At 36.5% G+C, this 22324-nt stretch overlaps 1 protein-coding gene across 4 annotated transcripts in view; it reads right to left on the bottom strand.

Moving 5' to 3' along the window:
- LRBA (LPS responsive beige-like anchor protein) overlaps positions 1-22324 on the bottom strand; it is a 414027-nt gene that overhangs the window by 81404 nt on the left and 310299 nt on the right. For all 4 annotated transcript variants that reach the window (XM_074588815.1, XM_074588817.1, XM_074588816.1 and 1 more), the window contains one exon: positions 14573-14725. In XM_074588815.1, coding sequence (XP_074444916.1) covers positions 14573-14725 — 153 coding nt within the window. The remainder of the gene's footprint in view (positions 1-14572; positions 14726-22324) is intronic.

Here is a 22324-nt window from a genome sequence, read left to right as displayed (position 1 = left end):
GATACAGGTATAGTTTTACTTTTGTTCTTCAAGTACTTTAAGCCCATGAACTTATTCCATAAACCCTACAAAGAGAGAAAAAAGGACCACTTTAGTTGTACAACATAGTGTATGAATACGTCTCTCTGCAATCTGCAGTTGATTTCTAAACTCACTAAAAAACACAAAGCAGTAGGCGGTGTAGAATCATAGTTCTGAAAGAATTCACAACCCAAATACACGTTCTTAATGTTTTCCTATTGCTGGCTTTGTAGAAAGGCCCTTCAGCTACCAAAGCAAACAACTGAATGATGTGAATTCAGACATGTAATGACTGTAAGGTCAGCACATGACCGCTAAGCATTCATGACCCCAAATTAAGAGGTATTACCCTCTATCTACTAATCCTTGGGTCACAAATGTACAGCCTACTCCAAGAACATTAAAAATTCCTGAAATTTGCTTACACCCCACTGCTTGGAAGATAGAAAGCTAACATGCATGAAGTGATCAGATAAGTGAAAGGGGCAATTCTGTTCTCAAACACCATATTAAAAATGCCATGTCTTTCAGTCACCTTTTCTGTTAATTTAAGTCCACTATGATTTTACGTTAAAGTACTATAGAAATACCATCGTCTTCTGAAAATAAGAATTCTAATTTCTCAGATCCTAACATTTCAAATCCAAAAGAAAATTTTAAAGGACAATGAAAAAAGAGGCTATATTTGTCTTAGTAGTATATGCATTCAGAAGGTGTTACTAGTATAAACACACTACATGGGATCCACAAATCAAGTTCTACATTTTGGCAGGGTGGCTTTAGTTTTTAAACTATAAGACTATATGTTCATCATTTTTAACTATAAGACCATATGTTCATCACTTTTAGTGTTTTCACATCATGTAGAACATGTAAGAGGCTGCAACAGTGATTCTGTTGGTAAGATTGCATAAAGGTTTTTACTGTGAATAAAATCGCAGCTTTTTATGCCATCATGACACATTTTATGTCCAAAACGTACTTGTTAAAATTAATAGCAGCATCTACATTTCCCATACTTCTTAGAAAAATTGCACATTTTTTAATTTACTTCAGGAATAAGTCCTTTGTGGAGACCAAAGGAGTTGTGTTAATCCTCTAGCTGACACTAGATCTCACTACAAAGTTCATACCTAATATATGAACTTAAGATTTCAGGAAGATATCAAATAGATTTGATTTTAGGTTCCTGAATTAGGATCTCCATGTAATCACCGGAGACTTGAAAGTCGTCTTCGTTTATCAATCCCTCCCATACCCCTGTCTTTTTTGTATTTAGAGATAGGAACCCAAAAAGCCCCAGAAGAACTGAACAGATCTGGCCACTCTGTTGATTCCTCAGTGTAGTTTCTCTTTAGTTTTTTGTGAAATTCTCTGCTTCTCTGCCTGTATCACAGCTTTCTGCCACTAAGCTCTTCTTTCGCTATTCATGTGCCACCAGCCTCTCTAGTCTCTTGGCAGAAAGGGATTTTTAGACTTGAAAACCCCGATATGTACTATTTCATTGCAGGTCACAACTGGCCCCTGGCAAACATAAAGTCTGGAGACTACTTTAGCTGGTTTTTTAACTTCCTTACTCTCTCGCGTCTCATAGCATCCCAAATCTCATGATAAAAAAAAAGCAGGAAAAAGGGGAATCTTTCAGTCAAAGACGTGTGATTAAGAAAGAAGTATCCATCTCTAGGAAACCCCGTGGCTCACTTCCAGGAATGCCAATGGAATACATTCCTTACCTTCCTCCTGCACTGGGACTTACTTTTGTTAGGGAAGTGAGAAAACTGACATATAACAGAGATGGCCATCTGGCAGACCACGGCGAGACCCAGCTTGCCAGGCGGTTTGATCTGATCCTCTAGCGTGCCTGCCCATCACCAGCTCAACCAAATTGAGGATAATGTTTATATATGCTGCAGCAGAAAGGTGTATAAATCAAATCAAAATCAGCAGGATTTATAGTATCGGATATGAAATTGAGCTAACATGACTGTGTGGATCTAGCCGGAAACAAAAACTGACCCCCGAGTACATGAATTTATGCATTTCTAGTGCACAGCCCAGCTCAGGGCAGTTTTCTACAGAACCACAATATCGAAGTGGTAGCTAAAACAACACAAGTCAGTACACTACTTACATCTTGGGTACAAGGGCCCATAAATGGGTCATAATCAGGTTAGATGACGTGTCCCATGGGAGGAATCTCGACATGAAGAAAAATTTTCCATTAAGTGGTCACCCGTGATAACAACAACAAAACAGGAACTTCTTGCTATATTTGGGAGAGAAATATCCGAACGCAAAAGAATTAATCTGATTATTGCTCTCTTCTAAACGTATTCTAAATCACCAATGTATACAGGGCAAACTGCAACCGGGAGAGAGTTCAATAAACACGTGTAAAGCCAGAGAGGAACACAATCTGCTAAAAATCTGAGAACGGCTCAGAGCTGTCCCCACCAGCAGTAAAACTGGGCTTAAAAAAGCTCTGGATGTGAGCTATGTTTATATGCAGCTTTGGAATGGATTTTAATCATAGCTTAATGCTGGCGTACACACAGCCCAAGGGTGTGCCTGCATGATGTGCTTGCATCAGTCTGAAGGGAGGATATTGACAGTGCAGACGTTCGAGTCCACCACAGTGCGGCCAGTTCATGTGCTTTTAGTATCTTAAGGAAAGGTTTAATAAATTAACTGACTATAAATAAAACAGCCCTATCAGAATATGCAGCAAAATTTAATTCTTAGTTTGCTTATATTTGTTTAGGCAAAATATATTAAAACCCTATTATTAAAAAAGTTATTCTGTGATTTCTTATGAAAGCAGAGAATGCTCCAGCAACTCTTGGAGCATGCTCTCACCATCTTCCATTCCTAATCCTCATTATGAAGTTCTTATTCTGCCTCAGAAAGCAGATGGCAAGAGATAATGTCAGCAACAATTAGGAGGCTTCACTGCCCTTAAGGACTCTTCTGCTATACACTTGTAATAATTTTTTTCAGAGATTTTTAGAAACAGGATGCTTTGCACTATTTCATTCTAAGTATACTGTTTGGATCACCCCCAAAACAATTACACAAGTTTTGTTTTGTTGTTTTTTTTTCCTTTAAACAATAGAGAATGTTATTTTTTTAGACATTTTTATATAATCGAAATTAAAGACATTATAAATGAAATGTCCAACATTACTTTCACTCTACACATTGCAAAACTAAAACCACTTGAGTTTCCTAGTATTTTTAATCAACTTCCTCTAAACTACTTGCATGCTGCTGAACCTTTCATGTTTTTACGAGCCCAGTTCAACTCTCACTAACAACTAACTTGGATCAGATCCAAAATTTCTTCTTAAACTGTGGCTTAGAGAAATCCTACCCATTTGGACAAGGAAAAACACAAAGAACCTCACAAGAGTATATATTATGTCACTTTATGCAGAATGTTGTCTGTTTATGACCTATTTGAATGACAATTATATTTTTGCTGTTATTAATATCTTTAATTTTGCTTAACAAGCTGGTGCTTTTTATTAATAATACTAGCCTACCTAAATAGAATCCAAAGAGGAAATAAAACTTCAGAATGAAAAGGAAAAAAAATGCTGAAGGATAGATGGATTTCACATAATTAATATGTTGGAGATTCATTTTGAAACTTTAGTATTGAAGAGGAAGAAAAGAAAATTACTTCCAAAAGAAATATGCCAGGAATAGCTTGATTCTAGAGCATTCTTTGAGTTACCCTAAACCTTATCTTTCTATAGAGATACCGTCCAACACCCTCCTAGAAAGCAGCTACATTAATGGAAGATCTACCTGCCCTCTGTTGCTCATTAAAGCTCCCCTCTGCCAAAACCTACTAAGTCTCAGATCTGCTACATACACTAGCAAATGAGGACTCCCTGATGTATTTCAGTCAAACTGAGCCAAGCTAGAGAGCTAAAACATTTTTTACTACTTAAACTAACCTGGAAAGGGTCAGACAAGCACAAGCACGAAAAATTCTAGCTCTGGTGTTTTTACTAACAGTCCTCTACTTCAGAGGGAATGTTCATGCTTCAAAAGCAGAACAATTATGTTGGTTTAAATTGCAGAGTATATGGTATTTGTAGCTATTAGAGAATGAAATAAGGAAATTAAAACTGGTCTTTCATTGGATTTGTTTCTGCAGTTGACTATACCTCACAGATTTTACTAATGTAGTTCAATAGATCAGCAAGTAAGTACTTAAAGGGGTACCTTGCAGCTGTACACCCTTTTAACTAATAAAGATTGAGGGTAAAAAGTACAACCCGATAGATTTGGGTTTCCTTGAATTGCTTCAAAAAGAGAAACTGGAAAAGGAATTCACAGACCTTGATTATTTAAGGGTAGACCAACCATCCGACCAAAGGAACCGACTGCCCAGTACGTTTATTGCTCGGGCGAGCATGACCTTGATCGTCAAAAGCCTGCATTTGTTTTGCTAAATACCTTCTCCTACTTGACTGATGGGCTATAGTTTGGCCTCTCCTGAAACCAAAAGGGCTGCACCTGAACTTCCAATTAAAGGGTAACAACTGGCAGATGTGTGGGAACATCTAGCAGGAGGCTGATGCTGAGCAGATGGGCTAGGGTGCAGCAACCTTTTCCATCAGTTTCCACCCACTGCTTTTGCAAAAGCACATAGCCATCACGAGCCTGACACTACACTTCCTCGAGCAGCCACGCGATACTCCCTGCAGAGCGCTGTGCTGCTGTAGTCAAACTAATATCAGAAGCACAGCTAACTAGAGCTTGTCTAGCTCTACAAGTCCGCACTGCTGACTGCAGTTTAATGAGATACCAGCTTTGACAGAGAAAACAGTTTAAGCAGCTTCCACTCTGAAATGTTTGTACTTGCACCGCGCCGCAGCTAACTGTGCTGTTATTTGTGCCAATGCCACCACCGGTAGAACAGCATTGTAAATTGGGTCACTAAAATAATAACCTGTGATAGGAATAAGGCTTTTTCATATCATTTCAGTGATCTAGTTTAAAGTACAGCCTGACAAACATTTGTTTCTGAACAGACACAGACAGGGAAATGTGGCGAGGGATAGGAAGAAGAGATGGGGGGCTTACCTTAGCTACCTCCCTGGAAGTCCCCTATGTTTGGAACTATGTCTTTAGATTTTCCTTTCTATAAAGCCAGAAGATCAAAGGAGGACTAAAGCATTGTTAATTCGATACGGTCAAGAAAAATACGCTTCTATTTATTAGAACAAGAAGAGGTTTACTGTTTCTCTCATGAAACTCTCATATATTCCTCTAGGGCTTGTCCTAACCACTGAATGTAAGATCTTATATTTCGTATTACATGTTTTGTACTGCCTAACAAACTAGATAACTTTTTAGTTGTGTAAATGTCGACAGTCCCTTTCTGTTTCCTGTTGTTACTCTTAATGTTCCTGAGTCTAATTACACAGTCTTTGAAAAACATTACCTTGGAGCAAATTTTAATTTTTCATTTCATGAACAACCTTTACACCCTCATGTTATGCAACAGAGAATGTGATTTCCTGATGCATCTTCTCAGCACTAGTCATTATTCTGTATGCTTTTATTACGCTCTTTCTTATTCTTCTCTCTTCTAGGAAGAAGAAATTCTTTCCTCATATGAGAGTTTTCCCGACCTCCATACCATTGTCATGAGCTTTCTCTGTACCCCAGATGGTTTCAGCAACATTACCGTTCCTCATCCCAGGCTTTCAAAAAGTGGAGTCTTGCCAGGGAAAAGCACTGAAAGCAAAGCCTCAGCTGACTTTTTTTGTATCCTTCCATGTAGGGCACAGATGGCCATGTTTTCTCAGCCCCTCCCCTACTTCAGCTGAAGACCACAAATTCTCAGTTTATTTCTCCACAGCTCCATGTATGCAAATTTTATCAGAATCTCACTTGCTTTTCCAACACTTAGGACGGAAACTTCTCTACATTCTGACTATATTACAAATACTTTATTCAGAACAAACGACCCATCACATTCAAATTTAGCGGCATATTTTCGCATAGGATATATAAATAAACTTCAGACAACACTGAAACAGATTGAACGCCACCATATCCTACAGTACGTTCTGTTGAATGGAAGTCCTGACTGTCATTAGTTCACCTTACAGGAGGAACAAGTTGCAATATTTCTTTGCAAAGCAACTTCCAATCACAGACTGTAACTCTTAGTAAATTAAGAAACTGCCGTCGCTTTCAAATTTTTTTTCTCCCTTACCTATACTGAGCTTGTGATGCAATTTTTCCACGCTAATAAAAATTTTTAATACATTTTCAACAGTATCCCTCAGAACAGCCATTTACAGGGAGTGCCCAGGCACAGCTTTCGGAGAACAGACAAACAGAAGACAGACAGATTTAGCGAACACCTGTTAAATGGGGCAATGGCTCCAGCACAATTGTTTCCCACTTCATTTCACACAGTAATAACTTTAATGTCCTCCATGGACTCGCTTTCAAACACCAGTTCTACAACACCACACAAAAAAAAGAGATGAAAGCAAATTTAATTGTCTAGATTGCTTCCCATCAACTTTTTTGGATAAAAGCAAATTTACCTATCTTAGGGTTTTTTAAATTTTTTTTTAAACTGTATATGCGCAAACTGTGTTATCATTTGGCTTTTTATAATCTTTCCCAACTGCATATAATTCTCCTCCATGTTTTAATATTTTTTTACCTATTTATTATTTACTTTATTTCTTCACATCATCAAATTTTGTTCTAACTTTGCCCTACAAGCGCACCTCTCCAGTATATTCTACTATATATACTATCCAAACCCCATCTTCCAATATTAGCATATTTTGATGTGTTATGAAATAAAAAAATGAATGCCTTCAGCATTCTTAAGACAAGTTTTATTCAAAAACATGACTCGAGTTCACTTTTCATTACCTCCCTCATATTACTGAATATATTTGGTTTTCTTTGTACAGTAGTCTCCTTTACAAATTAAATCAATAAAAATTCTTACCTGAAAATTAGTAAAACCAATATTCCAGCAGAATTGGATTTAAATAAATGTGAATTTCTGGCCATGTTTCTTAGATGGCACTTCAATAAAAATAAGTTATTCTTATACACATAGAGTCAACTGTACACGCAGAAAAATTAGCCTACCCTTGTTTATTCCTAGATTTTCAGCATCTTTTCTAATAGGCCATATATCACATTGCTTTAGAAATATTTCTTCTCTACTTTTCAAAAATGCCTTATATTGAACGATCCTTTTATTTTCCCTCTAGAATACCCACGTATTAGCTTTCCACTTGTGCTGATTTCACCTAAGTGCAGTTATCCTGGCATTACTACTGTTATTCTAGACTTATCTTCATATGAGAGCTGAATAAGATGCTTAAAAATATGTAATGAAGGTCTGATTCCCCTCCCTTTCTATGCTAATAATCAGTTCTGTATATGATATAATTAAATCAAAAGACTGCTTTCAATAATCCAGTATTTCTTGATTCTAGCCTACACACAAGTATTTCTGTGTGAAAAGCAACAAATGTTGTAACTTTCAGGACGTAACTCTAACGGCACAAAAAATACTGCAGTGACAAATTCAGATGATGAAATTGTTATACATGTGGCTGAACTGGTAGGAAATGAGTGTAAGTGGTACAGTAACACAATTATACCAAAACACCTCTTAGCTCAGGTACAAAACAAACGAGTTTAAACCAATGTTGGTATTCTACATGGACAAAGTGAAAGGGAAAACCAGACAATCAGGAGAACTGCACACTGCAGTCATGGGAGCACTTTTTGAGGAACAAAGGAATCCTGCTGCTTAAATTTACACACCATCCTACATTTCTTCAACTCTTTAAGAGACTTTCTGTGCTCCTCTGCCTGGTAAGTACCCACATGGTGCAGCCCCTGTGCTTCCCAGAACTGCTTTCTTTCCATAGATGAGGATAAAAAATACGTTAAACAATAACAAACTTCTAAATACATGAAGTCCAATATGCCAGCATGCTGGAGCTTTCACATCCAACTTTGCTGAAGAATAATACTCCTGACAACTTTCTGGATTAGACTGTTAAGTTTCTGAGACTTCTATGAACGGAAATGTTTGTTTTGCCTGATACAAGGAACCTTACCTCCTGCATAAACTTTTTTTCCATAGTCACAGCTTGAAAGCAACATAAAATGAATGCAGCATAGTGTTTTAAGATGCATTGTCAATAGTTATGTTTAAATATATACCTATTTTAAATGCATTAGACAGACATGTGGCATAGAAATACAAGTATTTGCCAGGAAAAGCAAAGTTATAGATTACCTTCTGTAAAGATTACCTTCCAACATACTTTTTCTTTTATAAACGTATGAAAGTGATTTTTTCTGAAAATTAAAATGCTTGTAGCGTTAATAGATACCCTCCTTTCAGAGGATATTGTATAACTCTTATATTGTGTATAGATTATAATTTCCAAAGAAAAGCCACAAGAAATCACCAAACATCAGAAATACAAATGGAAGTAACACTTCAATCGCATATATATTTGATGAAAAAAAGAGTCTGAAAGAACTGGTATAAAAACTCTTCTCCTTTTTCACCATGATCCATCACTTCTTTTCTAGATGAACAGATATCTAACACGCCAACGGAACCAGCCAGAAGAGCCTGAGTTGAGCGAAGCCATCACAGATCTGTGATTTCCTATCTCCTCTATTCTACACTCAAATACCCTAAACATTTCAGATGGGCTGGGATTGCCAGAAGCATCTTTGTCTCACAGCGTACACAGGCCAATCTGCATTCTACCTTTTGAACTCTACATCCAATCCTGCTTAAACGAGAATTTCAAAGTAGGTGCTGCCCAGGTAACAATTCTGATGTTGCTAGTTAACTCCGTTTTCATTTTAGCCTCTTTCCCGCTCTCTAATGTTTTTAACACATGTAACGAGTAAGCTATTACCAGGAATATATGACTAATAATCTAGTAATCTATTACTAGTAATCTGCACTTGTGAGTCTTAATTCATACAGTTCATATCCACGTGATTTGCTACAGCACTTGCTGTAACACCTTTGTAAATACACATCTGTGGGACCAGGAAAAATACCATGGAGAGATTTTTCCAAGATAATACAAAAAATCCAGCACATTCCAAGTGACAGGCACTGCCTTAACTGCTGCTTCAATATCTTTACTTGACTATTAGCAATAGTTCTAATAGACTGAAAGCAGCATAATGTTCTTGAAGCCAACTTTTGGGTTTTTTCACCTGTTCGCTTTCCATGGATAGGAGAGTGTGAAGATTCACAAAACTGCAATTCTGAGTACTCTTGGTGTGTTAGTTGGCAGAGAATGTTGCTTTTTCAGTGGTTTCTGGTGTAAGATGGAGTAGCCTGTCTAAAGAGTAATGCACCATATTGACAGATAACGATCCTCTAATTTCACTGTAGCTCTTTCTTACTATCCGGTGGCTCTTAATACTGATTCATTTTGCTCCACTAAAATTCGTATTAGGGTAAACGGCTGGCCCACCCTTCCCCTCCGTTTTACTTATCATGCCAGGATAAATTTTATGTATAGCATACCTTTATGTATTTAAGTATTTCATTTGTTTCGAAAGCATCCTAGCTTCCAATCACTACGTTTTCAATTATTTGAAAATTGCATTTCAAAACTTTCAATCCAGCACAGTAATCTCATCACTTTTCTAATTTGTCTTGCATTTTCCCTAGCATTGAATCAAATGGATAAACCACTAATCATGAAAGGACTAACTCTGCAATAAAGCACTGAAATACTTAAATTGAGATATATTGTGGAACGCTGTCTTGACAGACCTCGACAACTTTATTATCATTGAAACAATCTAATTCTCAAAAAGCTGAGGCTCTTCAAAGCTGTGTGAAGTTTAGTTAATAGAAGTTGATTAATAGTTTTAAATGAATTCTTACCTATTCGGATATCCAACCTTCAATGACAGGACAAAATAGACTGCTTTGCTGTTTAGAACAGACAGAAGAGCCTTTTGGGGATTTTTAGCTATTCCTAACTACCAGTGGGGGGTATGGGACTTTTCCTTGGGTTGCACCTGGTCTTTGTGAATATCTATACTTTGCCGTGCATGATACCAAGGGTATTTAAAATTTCTATAAGCTTTAATGGAGTGACTATCACAAACTCCAACAAGTGAATACAAATTTCTGAAACAGGAAACTATTCTAAGGGAGGGGAGCTAACATAACTAAGAATGTGAAGGCAACAAAAGACCCCAGAAAAATCTAAGTTTAAAAGGATATGTCTATTGCAGTGTCTGACAACTACTGCTATAGTTTTTAAGATTTCTGTGGCCAAACAACATCTGAACATCTCTCTCTTTATACTCTTCCCTTCCTAATTTACTTCCCTTTTTTTTTTCCCTATAGGTCTCTCAGAAGCATGGGAGAACCAAAACATTGCTGGGTATTTTCTTTTTATGAGATATCAGATCAAGTTAGCATTCTCCCCTTTGCTCACATACTAATGCCCTAAAGATATCATAACTTTGAAATAATAAAGTAAGGATGCAACAGTATCTTGCATTTGAGATGTTTCTGTTTCGTTGGGGGGAGGAATTACAATTTTCTCTTCTACAAGTCTGTGGGGTTTTTACTTTTATTAAGCTAATACTATAATTCTTATTACACACACATATATTAAAAATGATGGAATTATACAGTAATACAATTATTGTCAACCGCATCTGTGTAAACTGAAAAATATTTTCAGAAAAGACATCTTAGCAGTTATTCTATGGCACTAAATATAATAAGGTTTCAGAATGGTAAAAACCCAGTCACTTTTTTCAATCAAACTGTAGACTGTCTCAGAGAAAAATATCCTATCCCCCCCCAACTGATTTGTACTATTATAAAATATTGTGCTATCACAAACTAATACAAAGTACCAACCACATGCAGAAGCAAACACGTGCATTTTGCACTTCTTTGTACTGCTTAGAATGACATCCTGATGCTATCATTTAGCTCATCATGACATTCCATCAATCAAAACGCAGTTTTAATTATACTCTAATTCTGCTTTTTTTCTCTGAGCAAACACGGAGGACACGCAACAATCCATTTCAACTAAAATACATACTTTATAGAATTAAAAATAGGTGGAGAATCACTTTTAAATCAGCTATCAGCCTGTCAATTAATGTTCTGAACCCCGGCTATTGACCCAGTACTGTACAAGCTGTTATTATGCACTGTCCTACATATCATCTGTTCCCCGTGCTGGTCTGTTCCAGAAAGACAGACAGCTGCAACAGTATATCCCTGTTCAACCTGAGGACCATCTGACTTTAATTGTAGCACACAGCTTGATGTGGGTCTGGTTATGAGAAGCCAAAGTATCACACTGTAATAATCTGGAAAAGCAGAAACCTGCCAACACAAGGCTGCAAACAGGGGCTTGGGCTGTCTGGCTGCCTGACGGGCTGCAAGAAATATGATTAATGAGCAAGGTATAATGATATCAGGAACCCGATTAGCACCACAAAAAGGTCACAGATCAAAGTAGTATGCATTTCATGAGCTCCAATCATTGTATAAGATCTGTGGACTTAAAGAGGTAAACTGAAATGCAAAGGGAAAAAATATCTCTGTGTGATAGCTTACAAAATGAGCACTTAAAATGCTATAATCACTGTTCTGTCTGAACCAGGAAGCAGTACGGAAATATTAACTGAACGATCAGCCCATGCCACATTGTAGCAAGCTTCTTTTGATAGTATTTGTGAGGAACTGAGCTTTAAGCTTTCTTCCGAAACACGCCTATTCTACTTAAAAATGAAACAATGCCGATTTGATGCTGATGGTATCCAATCCACTAAGTACTAACAAGAAAAAAGCAATTTAATATTTGCATGTAATTGTCTCAGTTTTATTCCGCTGCAGAAACAGCAGATTACAGAGGGCATCATCCATACCAGCACTACCAGGGCCACCACCACCACGATAAGGTCAACTATGTCACACAGAAGCAGTTAACGCAATTCATTTGCACAGAGGTTTAGATTTAACGCTACCAGGCTGACCAAAATTTCGTATCAGAATTACAGCAACAGTATCGGGGACCTACAATGTCACCCAAAGTGATGATGTCTGACACACTTTAATATACCATCACTTGGCAAATTATTTCTTAATTTCATAATTAACTTGAGCCTTAAAAAAAATTTCTGTTCTTTCCAATTGTGTGATACTTGAAAATTGCATGTTCCTGTAAAAGCTCTTTCTTTTGAAACAGTCTAGTTTATGGCAACTTTCGCACGTTCTTTCAATACACCATTTGACAAGCGGTACTGCAAGATCTACTTTCCCAGCAAAAGTTATGAAGCCAAGCAGATTACTAGGAAAGCCTTTTTGATTAAAATAGCTTCAAAAGTCACAATCACTAATGAATAATTGCTTGGGGGAAAAAAGTATACGAGATGAAAAAACTAATTATATTTCGATAATAAATATGATCTTTCAGATTCATAAGAAATGCTGAGTGAAACTAAGGAAATAAAGTCATTTTAATCTTCAGCATTCATATATATATATATATATACATATAGTTAACATCCTGTTTTCAGATTACTTTTTCTTGAAACAAAAGGTTTGGATATGTAACAAGCACTTCCCTCAATCTAGAGTGCTCTGAACTGCTATTTTTCAGGATTTAACAAAATAAAGACACACTTGTAGATTTTACACAAAAAGAAAAAACTACATTTGAAATATGGCATGAGATCATTACTCTTTAAGAGTATGGCTTTAAAGGGATTTTACATTTTGTGCCCCAGACTTTAACAGTAATAACTGAAAAGCAGGCGCTTCGTGCTGATGAAGCACTCCATCCTGGGAATATAACACAAGTGAGAGATACCAAAGAGAGCTGCAAGAAAGGCAGGCACAAGTAGCAAAGGCTTTGGGAAATGATGGAAGAATGAGGGAAGGGTAGGTTGGAGCATACGGAGAGGTGAGGGTGAGAAAAACCTGGCGCTAAGGCTAGAAATGAGGCAAAGAAAACGAAGAGCTAAAATCTTAGAAGAGGAGATGGAGAATAACTTCACAGTGGTGAAAGCCAGATCCGTAATTAATAGAATGAGAACTATATTTTATGCAAAAGCTCAAATACCACAGTCAGGAGAGATCAAGGCCACAGGTTGCCTTTGACAAGTCTGCTTAAGAGCACAGCTTTTCATTTCTCAGGTTATCCTGAATCACCAAGGCGTGCCAACTCAAAAAGGTGTAAGGCTACCTCCCTAACCTATTACCTATCAGCACAACTGCAAGATCAAAAGTTGCGTTTGAATAGGGCTTGCCAAGTAGTCCTGCTAAACGTTAGTGTATTTCATACCTCCTTTAAATAAAATTTGCACATACGTGTGCATGAAGCAAAACACTAAATTCATCTAACACAATTTGTGATTATTATGGTGCACCCTGCAACTCCTTGCAGAAATCTAGGCCAAATAACACTTCTGAAGACCATGGTATCATGCCACCAGTAAAAGTGCAGTGTAAAGCATTCTGATAACTTATAAATCACAGATTTCTTCTCATGTGGCTGTTCTGAAATTTTATGAGTATGAGGTCTGATGTTCTGCCGACAGAACTTTTTCAATTCCCATTTTTAAACTAAGGAGTATCAGGACGTTATCAAGTCTAAGCCTGGTATCAGAAGAGTTTTTGAGACTTTCCATGCCTTAATTCAGTATTTCCCAGTTAGCTGACTACCACATGAAAATTGCAGCCTCATTTTTCAAGAATAATTTTTAAAAAAAGCTTCTCTAATTTATTAATTTTAGAGTGCCACTGATGCAGAATCCTTTCATTCTGAGAAGAGCCTAATGTAACAGCTTTGAGAATGTTCTGAAACACCAACAATGATACCGTAACAGCTATTCTGTGATTCATTACACTGCCTGGGGGGCACACTGAAGACAGGCAGTGCCAGCAACAGGATTTTCCAAAACAGGGAAGAGTAATATAGGTTTGGGGAACGAAGCAGGCAAAGCAGAATTTAGTTTTATTTTCTTGTAAAAAACGCTTTGAAAAATATCAATATAATGGAAGAAATGGAAGAGGTGGCAGAAGATTGAAAATGCAACCTTCTTTCCTGAGGCGTTCACTGATCTTTGGAGTTAAATGGATACTAAAATTAAAACCCCCTGAAATTACATCAAAGTAATCAGAGTGACAAATATTTCTACGATTAAACAAGCTTCTTCAAGTCTTCTGTATCGTGATGATTTTATTAGCTCTTTAGAACCACAAGAGCTGACATACAAATGGGATAAGATCTCCTGCGTGTTTGGACCACCGTCAAACTTTTTTTTAGCTGTTCTAAAGAATGAGACTTTTTCCTTCCTAAACTTGTAAATCTAACATTTCTTCAGATTATTTCAGCCATAGTCCTACGGAAATTATAAACAGATAAATATTGCAAGCAAAGATCCAAACTACTTCAGAAGAATCTTGCAAGACAAATGTTACTTGACAGACAATAGAAGACAGCCATCTTACCAGTCTGTTTATGCGAACAAATTCTTCTGGGGTTTTGGCCCATGGTGGAAGTTCAACATCAGACACAACTGTTCCATCATCCATCACTCCCAGATTGTAATTGTTGCTGTTGACAAATATCTCTGGGAGGTAATAGAATTCAGGAATCAATTCCTGTAGATAAATGAAAAACAATGCCATGTTATAAATTCTGTCAGAGGATGCACTTTGTCATGTTAAAAAAATAATTATCAGAATGGCATTAGGCAAAGAGAATATACAAAATCTTCACACAGACATCACCACCTCCTCCCAGGAGGGGGAAATCCCCTCTTTCATACTTTCTAAAATTTAAACCTTTAGATACAATAAATCCTTATCATGCTTTTAACATGGCAAAGGACTAAGAGACAACAGGATCTGAAACAAACAAAAAATCAGAACATTGGTTTTGATTGCGTATTATGTGCAGAGAAACTTAGAAAACTAAAGTAATGAACATCACATGGTACAAATAATATTTAGTGGAAAGCAACAGACAACCAAGGATGTTAACAAGTTGAGGAAAACTGCTTATTTCACATTTTAATACATCCACTTTTAAAGTACAAATGGCAGTCTGTAGTTTGGGTGAAAGCGGTGCAATATATATTAATTACAAAGGTGTAAACCCCAGTTATATTCTTATTCTATCATAAAGGGTCTAAGAACGTAATATTTAGGCTATTGTCTAAGATTGCTCAATGCCTAGAAATTTTTTTTTTTTGTAAATTCTAAAATGCCTGGAGTTCTACCACATGTTCAGAAAAAAATCCAAAACCCACAGTCAAAGCTGAGTCACGTCAATATTTTTCTTTCATGGAAAGGTCATTAACTCAATTATGTGTCCAGTCTGTAATTAGAGGGAAGAATCATGCATAATTTCACACACACACACAGAAAAGAGGAAAAAAGGAAGGAATTTTGCATGGTTACAAGGTCTGTGTATATGCTAAATTCCTTGTCAGGATCATCACCACTTTAAACAAGTGTCTTGTACAAGCCTGTGCTGAACAGGACTGGAACGCAGCATTTAACACCTCCATGGCTGGCCCGCCCTGGCACTTCTGCAGGCACCGCGGCCAAGGAAAAAATGCAAGCACGTACAGCAAAGGAATTGTAATTTCCAAGTCTCACGAGAAAAACAAAGTAATGCTAATAGCCAAACAAAGAAATTTTTAAAGCAGAGGATGGTACATTCTAGTGCAGAATTGAACACAACATGCTAGGAAGCATAATTAAGCTCAAAACCATACGTATTTTCTCTAGGATAAGTGGAGTGTTTCCCTGTTTTGCAAACAGACATGCAACTTCATAAGTTGCCATTTATTTCATAAAATATGCACTAGGATATACATAAACATATCTAAGTTAATGTGGTTAGAACCTTATTTACACACTTTCATAAATGTCTGCAAAGTCCTGGCATAACACTTCATAGAAAAAGCCTATTGAGACATAAAATATATATTGCCGTCCTTAATATATTTTAAAGGTGCTTTGCTTTTTTTTTTTCTTCTGTGGAACTTGATGTTGAGACTTAAATACACCCAATGAACCTGGCAATTTGATGGATTTAGAAAAATTGAGTCACTAAATTAGAGAATTTACTTCCTTTGTAAAGAAAGGAACAATACGCGTAATTGCTCCAGGAAGTGTATTTTCATAGCAAATGACTGGTGTAAAATTGGTCTTCCATACAGCAAGAGCAAACTGCATGCCACTTAAGAAGTAGGGGGAAAGGAAAAAAATCAGACTGCCCCACTGGCTTTGTCTACAGTGGGTGTAGTATGTAGCTATGTCAGAAGCTCAGTAGATCAGATCTGAAACCCATTCTTGACATGGGTCAATGGATCAGTGGTCTCCCAGATAGCCCCTCAGGGCCAGCTATGGCATGAGCAGCTTTCCAAATGGCTGAGTGCAATAGGGAGGTCATCAGATTGCGGAGAAGGTCAATCCGAAGTAGCCAGGGCAAAGACAGGAAAGATCAAGCAGGAATTAAGCTATTATCACCTCCATCCTTGTGTGAAACACTGCTTGGCTTTGAATTGTACATCTTTTTGTTTACAGTCACCTTAATTAACCAGGCAGGGTAAAAACATGCTTCTGTACCAAGTGCTTGATAAGTACTTGATAAAAAGAGATTTGAAACTATTTCATTGGATAAGTGAAAGAAAAAGAATGTAGCAAGGATAAACGTTTGTGAAAAAGAAAGTACTCCAACACTGAAGTTTCTGTGGTTTTTATCATCACGGGCAGAAACTAGCAAAGAAAAAGCAGAGACACTGGACCATTAATTTGACAGCAGCATGCACCACAAATATGAAACCATACCATGATTCCGAATAGTTAAAACATAAGCTCATTACATATGTTACTGATGTTTTGGGGTTCTTTTTTTATATATATCTGTACAGCTATTCATTAGTTTCTTTCAAGATCAGAAAACATTTGGCTTTCTAGAAGACACATTGTTTTCATTAGATTACACAGGAACAATATGCTGCCTGGAAACTTAAAAATTATCAGTAACTTCTGTTAGTTTGACCATTAGAAACTTTTCTAAAATGTTATTTCATTACTCCAGAAATGAGTTTTCAGAAAGTTTTTCACTGTCACCACAATGATACATTTTTACAAAAGGAGCTTCTTTGTAATGTGATTTTCTTATCCTGGCCATGTGCTAGCGTTTACACCTGGGAAAAAGGAGTGCAAATAGATACACTGAGCTATTCTAACCGAATAGTACTTAGCACCAATTTCCAATGTCTTTATACAGGTGAAAATGATAACATTAGTTAAAGCCCAATAGCTTTTCCTAAAATAAACCTGATAATAAAATATTTTTTTTTATCAAGTTTATGAATATTCTTCACGTATTTGGTATCTGCAGTCTGTAACAGGCCTTCTCAAACCTATTTGTGGAGGTCTTCTTTTTTCTTAAAATAATCACATCACATGCACAGATTGACCCTAAGACAGCCCATGCTGACTTACGTGTAAAAATCCATTAATAATGGAACTTTTTGGACACTTGAGAACATTAAAAAGATTAATTAATGAACTTTTTGCTTGTTTTCTTGAGAGGGGGGAGAAAGGAATTACTTGTGGTTTCACACAAATACCACATGAAGATGCAGGACCAGGCATGAGGGGCCAGACTGAAGGACCATTTAGTATCTCACCTAGAACAGTGACAAGGACTGGAAGACTTACCCACAGCAAATACAGTCTTTCCATGGATATTCTGTCAGCTTCTTACAGTTAAATGCCTTTGAACTAATCTGTGCTTCCGATTTTTAAAATAATTAATCATGGGTTCCACACTGCAGTTTCGTATACAAAGATTTTTTCCTTTGGCTATTCTAAAACTGCTTCCTAACAGTCCAGTGGATGGACTAGTGCCCATATTGTGAAAACCAGTAAGTATTAATTCCTTACTCACTCTTCTATATGCCCTTCTAGATACTACAGACTTACATCACCACAGTCTTCCTCAGTGGTCTCTTTTTGCAAGCTAAAGGATTTAGATTTGCTCCCTCAGGAGGTCTTCCCTTCTGACTAACCATTTTGGTTTCCATCATACGTTTTCTAATTCTACTGAATCCCTTCTGAAATTTTACGTACTCAGCACACAGACAGAAACAGTAAAATTGTCTCACGTTGCTTTTGTTTATATGATTTCACCGAAAACCAAAAACATCCGTATAATTTGTTGAAGCCCTTGTTTTAGCACAATTGTATTGAAAATTAGTTTCAGAAATTCCTCTGTTGGAATTCACCAGTTCTATAGGGTAGAGACAGATATCCTTATGATAAGCAAAACTTCACTCCTTCTGCCATGTTTTTGATTTCATTCCAACTGATGAAGGAGCTCACAGTGAATGTCAACATGAATCTAAACACACAGTATTTATAGTGGTATACATTTTTCAAGAAGATTTAAAGATAAAATTTGCTGTATCAGGAGTCTTATTAAAATGTTTATAAAATTCCGCATATAATTAAAATACAATTTCTCTCTAACAAAAAACTGCCTTCTACCACATGGAAACAATGATGCCTAAGGAAACTTCACTAAAAATATTTTTTTTTACAAACAAGTAATATCAACAGAATGTAACTTTAACACTGGTAGTTTATTTTCATGTTTCCACCCCACATAACAAAATCTATACATGGTATTTTGTTCCTTTAATGCAATGAAATGTTATTTTATACTTTTCTTTTGTTTAGAAAATATTAGACAGATGCATCATGAAGCAGAGTTATACGATCTGCAAAGATGTCTAGAAACAGTGACACAGATTCCCTAACCACATTAAAATATTTATAAGATACCAGATTTTCAAACTAAATTATTTGACAATCACATTAAGCAATATTAAGCCTATATATAACCTGTCAAACAGAATAATAAAAATGCACATTAGAGGCCTAGGCTTTTATTCATATTGCCACACTTTACTTCCCCTGTTAGGGGACTTAAATGACATTCAAAAATATATATTAATATATTAAATTAATTCAAATTTCATTTTTTCATCACAGTTCAATGTAATCATTTTCATGACTGTGGGAAAGTGTAATTTCTAAGTACCCATGAGTTTCCGTCTATCTGCTATTATGTGTGTTATTTCTCACTGAACTAAGACATTGCCTCAAGACATTGCCTGAAATTCTCCCCACTTATACGGAAAATACTTCAGCATGTTTCCATTAAAATTCTAAATTGGATTAATGAATAAATTAATTATGTCAATGTCTATCATCCTGTTAAAGTTCTAAGAGATTATATTTCATATATTTCCTTCTTTAAGAAAAATATTAAAATTGTCATTCATTTATAATTAAGGAAAGAAAATTATAAAAAAATCCAGATGTTTATTTAGTAGATTAATGAAATATATGATAATCAATAAGTAGATTTTATTAAATCAATACTTTATTGCATAAAACAATACATCTTTAAGGCACTTTGAATCCTGTTAGTCAATACATGGATTATATATACACAAAATTATTTAAATCTTTACTGAGGATATATGTAGAAGTATGCAATGGTATTTATTGACCATATTTATACACTATGTAATACGTAGTTCCAGTTAATTTGACAAAGAAAGAGGAAAAAAGTTGTATATATAAATAAATTCCTTTCCTCCATTTTTTTTTTCAATTAACTGGGGGCGAAAAGGACTTTATTGAATCATAAAAAGGTCTAGATGAAACCTTGAAAGGTCACCTTCTTCACCTTTCTATTCACAGACAATTATAATCAGCTATTCTTGAAAGACGTTTCTCTGCCTCGTTCTCTTAAAATTTTCAGTGATGGGGATCTTATGAATTTCTGGTGTTCATCTGTTCACGCCACTAGAAGATCTAACAGTTAGTCTGCTTTTGCTGCAGCTGGAGCCCATTTCTTGTCCTATTCAGACTGAATACAAGCAGCAGTTGCCCCTTTTTACATGCCCGAATGTGTAGGAGGGGCTTTCACTTCAGGGACAGCGAGATCCATTCCCACCAGCACTTCCTGACCAATATTCCTCTCCTGACCACCAACACTTTCCGACCACTATTCCCCTTCAGCAGCAAGGCTGGCACGGAGGCATGCTCAACAGGAAGCATACCGCAGAATTCATCTCGATAGAAAAGAAATTGTTTACAGTGAGAATTATCGTTCACTGGAACGACCTCCCCAGTGATGTGGGAGAGTCCCCATCACTGGAGATTTTCAAGATGGGATTGGCCAAGTTGCTAGGTAATCTAATCTAGGCTCCCTTTCCCACGGGAAGTTGGACCAGATGATCTTTCAAGGTCCCTTCAGCCTGGGCTGTTCTGTGATTTCATGAAATGAAGCGCACTGTGCCTGCCAGCCAAAATGCCTAGCAGGGTAAAAACATTAAAAATGCCACTGTCAAAACATTCTACATTTTTGTCCTTGTTCCGCTTTTCTCCAAAGTAAACAACCTAAAACCTTCAACTTTATATCACTGGTCCCATTTTCTAGATCTCTGTTCCTTCTCCTTTGGACTTTAGCAAACTTGTCCATAATTTACTCGAAGTTTATTTTTTCAACAGCTACACAAAAAGTTTGGAGCAGATATTAAAAGTATTTGCTTCATTTTAAATACAATTATGGCTGGGTATAAAAGAAGTAGACCATAGATATTAGATGGAATGGTCTGATCCATTCACCCAGATGTCTATATTTTTAACTACTGCAATTCCCACAGATACATGGACCTGACTGACTTTAGAATTTTGGGGTTTTTTACTCAGAAAAGTATTTTCCTGTTATGGATCTTGGCACAATTTTACAGAAAAACAAACCTTTCATGAAAACCAAAGATCTGCTAAATATGTTAAAAGTTTTGCTACTCCAGACATACAGTTTACGATTAAAAATCTGAATTACTATGTACCCGCTTCTGAATTTTGCTAGTCATTGCTTTTGGACATCTTTGACCTTGCTACTAATATGACATGCGACATGAAGTTTCTCCTATACAAAGGTAATGTTGCCAGTTTGGCAGCAAATTTATTCCTTGTAACTTTTGAAACTCCCGTCTATTAGATGGAGAAGTATAAAACAATGCAAAGCATATGTAGAAAAGCTTATCAGGTTACAGGGTGTCTTAGGCATGCTTATGTTAGGCAGCCTGTTTCAATAAGCATGAGTTGCCATCTTGCAGAGCTTCAACTTGTTTTTTTAATACATATTTTAAAGAAAGTCACGAAATTTGTCATCCTCCAGTTTCTGAATGTTCCAGCAGCTTGGAACTCTAGAGTTTCTTGCCTCTAGTACCCAGGTCTTGAAGACTTGAGGAATCCCATGCTTGAAGGAAAAAATTCATATTGAAAACATGTGACCCAATAATGACTTGATAATCCACACAACAGTCAGAAACTAAGCAGCATCTGTGACTGCAGGTAGCACTGCCAGTGTTTTAATTTTGTGATATATTCTATTTATATTTGGTTACAGATCTAACTTGTCTACCATAACAAAGATTTCTGCACAGAGTTTGTGGTTGTTTGGATAAAATATATCAGGACCCATAAACAGGAGCAGGTTTAACACTCTAATAAAAAGAGGACCCCATAATTCCTGTGGATACTCAAAACTTCCCCTGGATGTGCTCCTTTCAGTAAAAGTATGTGAAAAAACATGTGAAAGAAAAAGAGGTGAGATGTTGCTTCACTTTTGACAAAGACCTCTGAGACTGTCTCAGCCTCCCATGACATTCTTATAAGCAGAGTAGAGAAATGGAGATGAGATTAGGTCACAATAATGTGGGTGTACCCAGACTGGAAATCCATACTCCAAAAGCAGTCATCAATAGCTCACTGGCCAACTGGGAGGACATGGTAATGGGTCTGCCCTGCTCCTAATACCAGTCAATAATCTCATTAATGACCTGGCATAGAAGGTGCAGTAATAAAACTCCAGATGACACTACGAAGGCAACATAGCTGTTCGGAGGACAGCATAAGAATTTCAAATGACCCTGAAAAACTGTATATATGGTATTAAAAAAAATCAGTAAAGTACTATACTTGGAAAAGAGAAAATACATGCAAAGAGCAACATGTGTAGCAATTATGCGTTGTAAATACAATGATAAATAAATTTATTGCAACAAGTTAGCTATCAAACCAGAAATATAAACTGCTTCTGAACAGCTATGTGCAAATCTTCTCATTCATCAAGGAAAAACAGCAACACAAAAG

This window comes from Larus michahellis, chromosome 5 (genome assembly GCF_964199755.1).
Source record: "Larus michahellis chromosome 5, bLarMic1.1, whole genome shotgun sequence".
Lineage (NCBI taxonomy): Eukaryota > Metazoa > Chordata > Aves > Charadriiformes > Laridae > Larus > Larus michahellis.
Note: the sequence above shows the minus strand (reverse complement) of the source record. Positions and strands in the feature narration are given on the sequence as shown.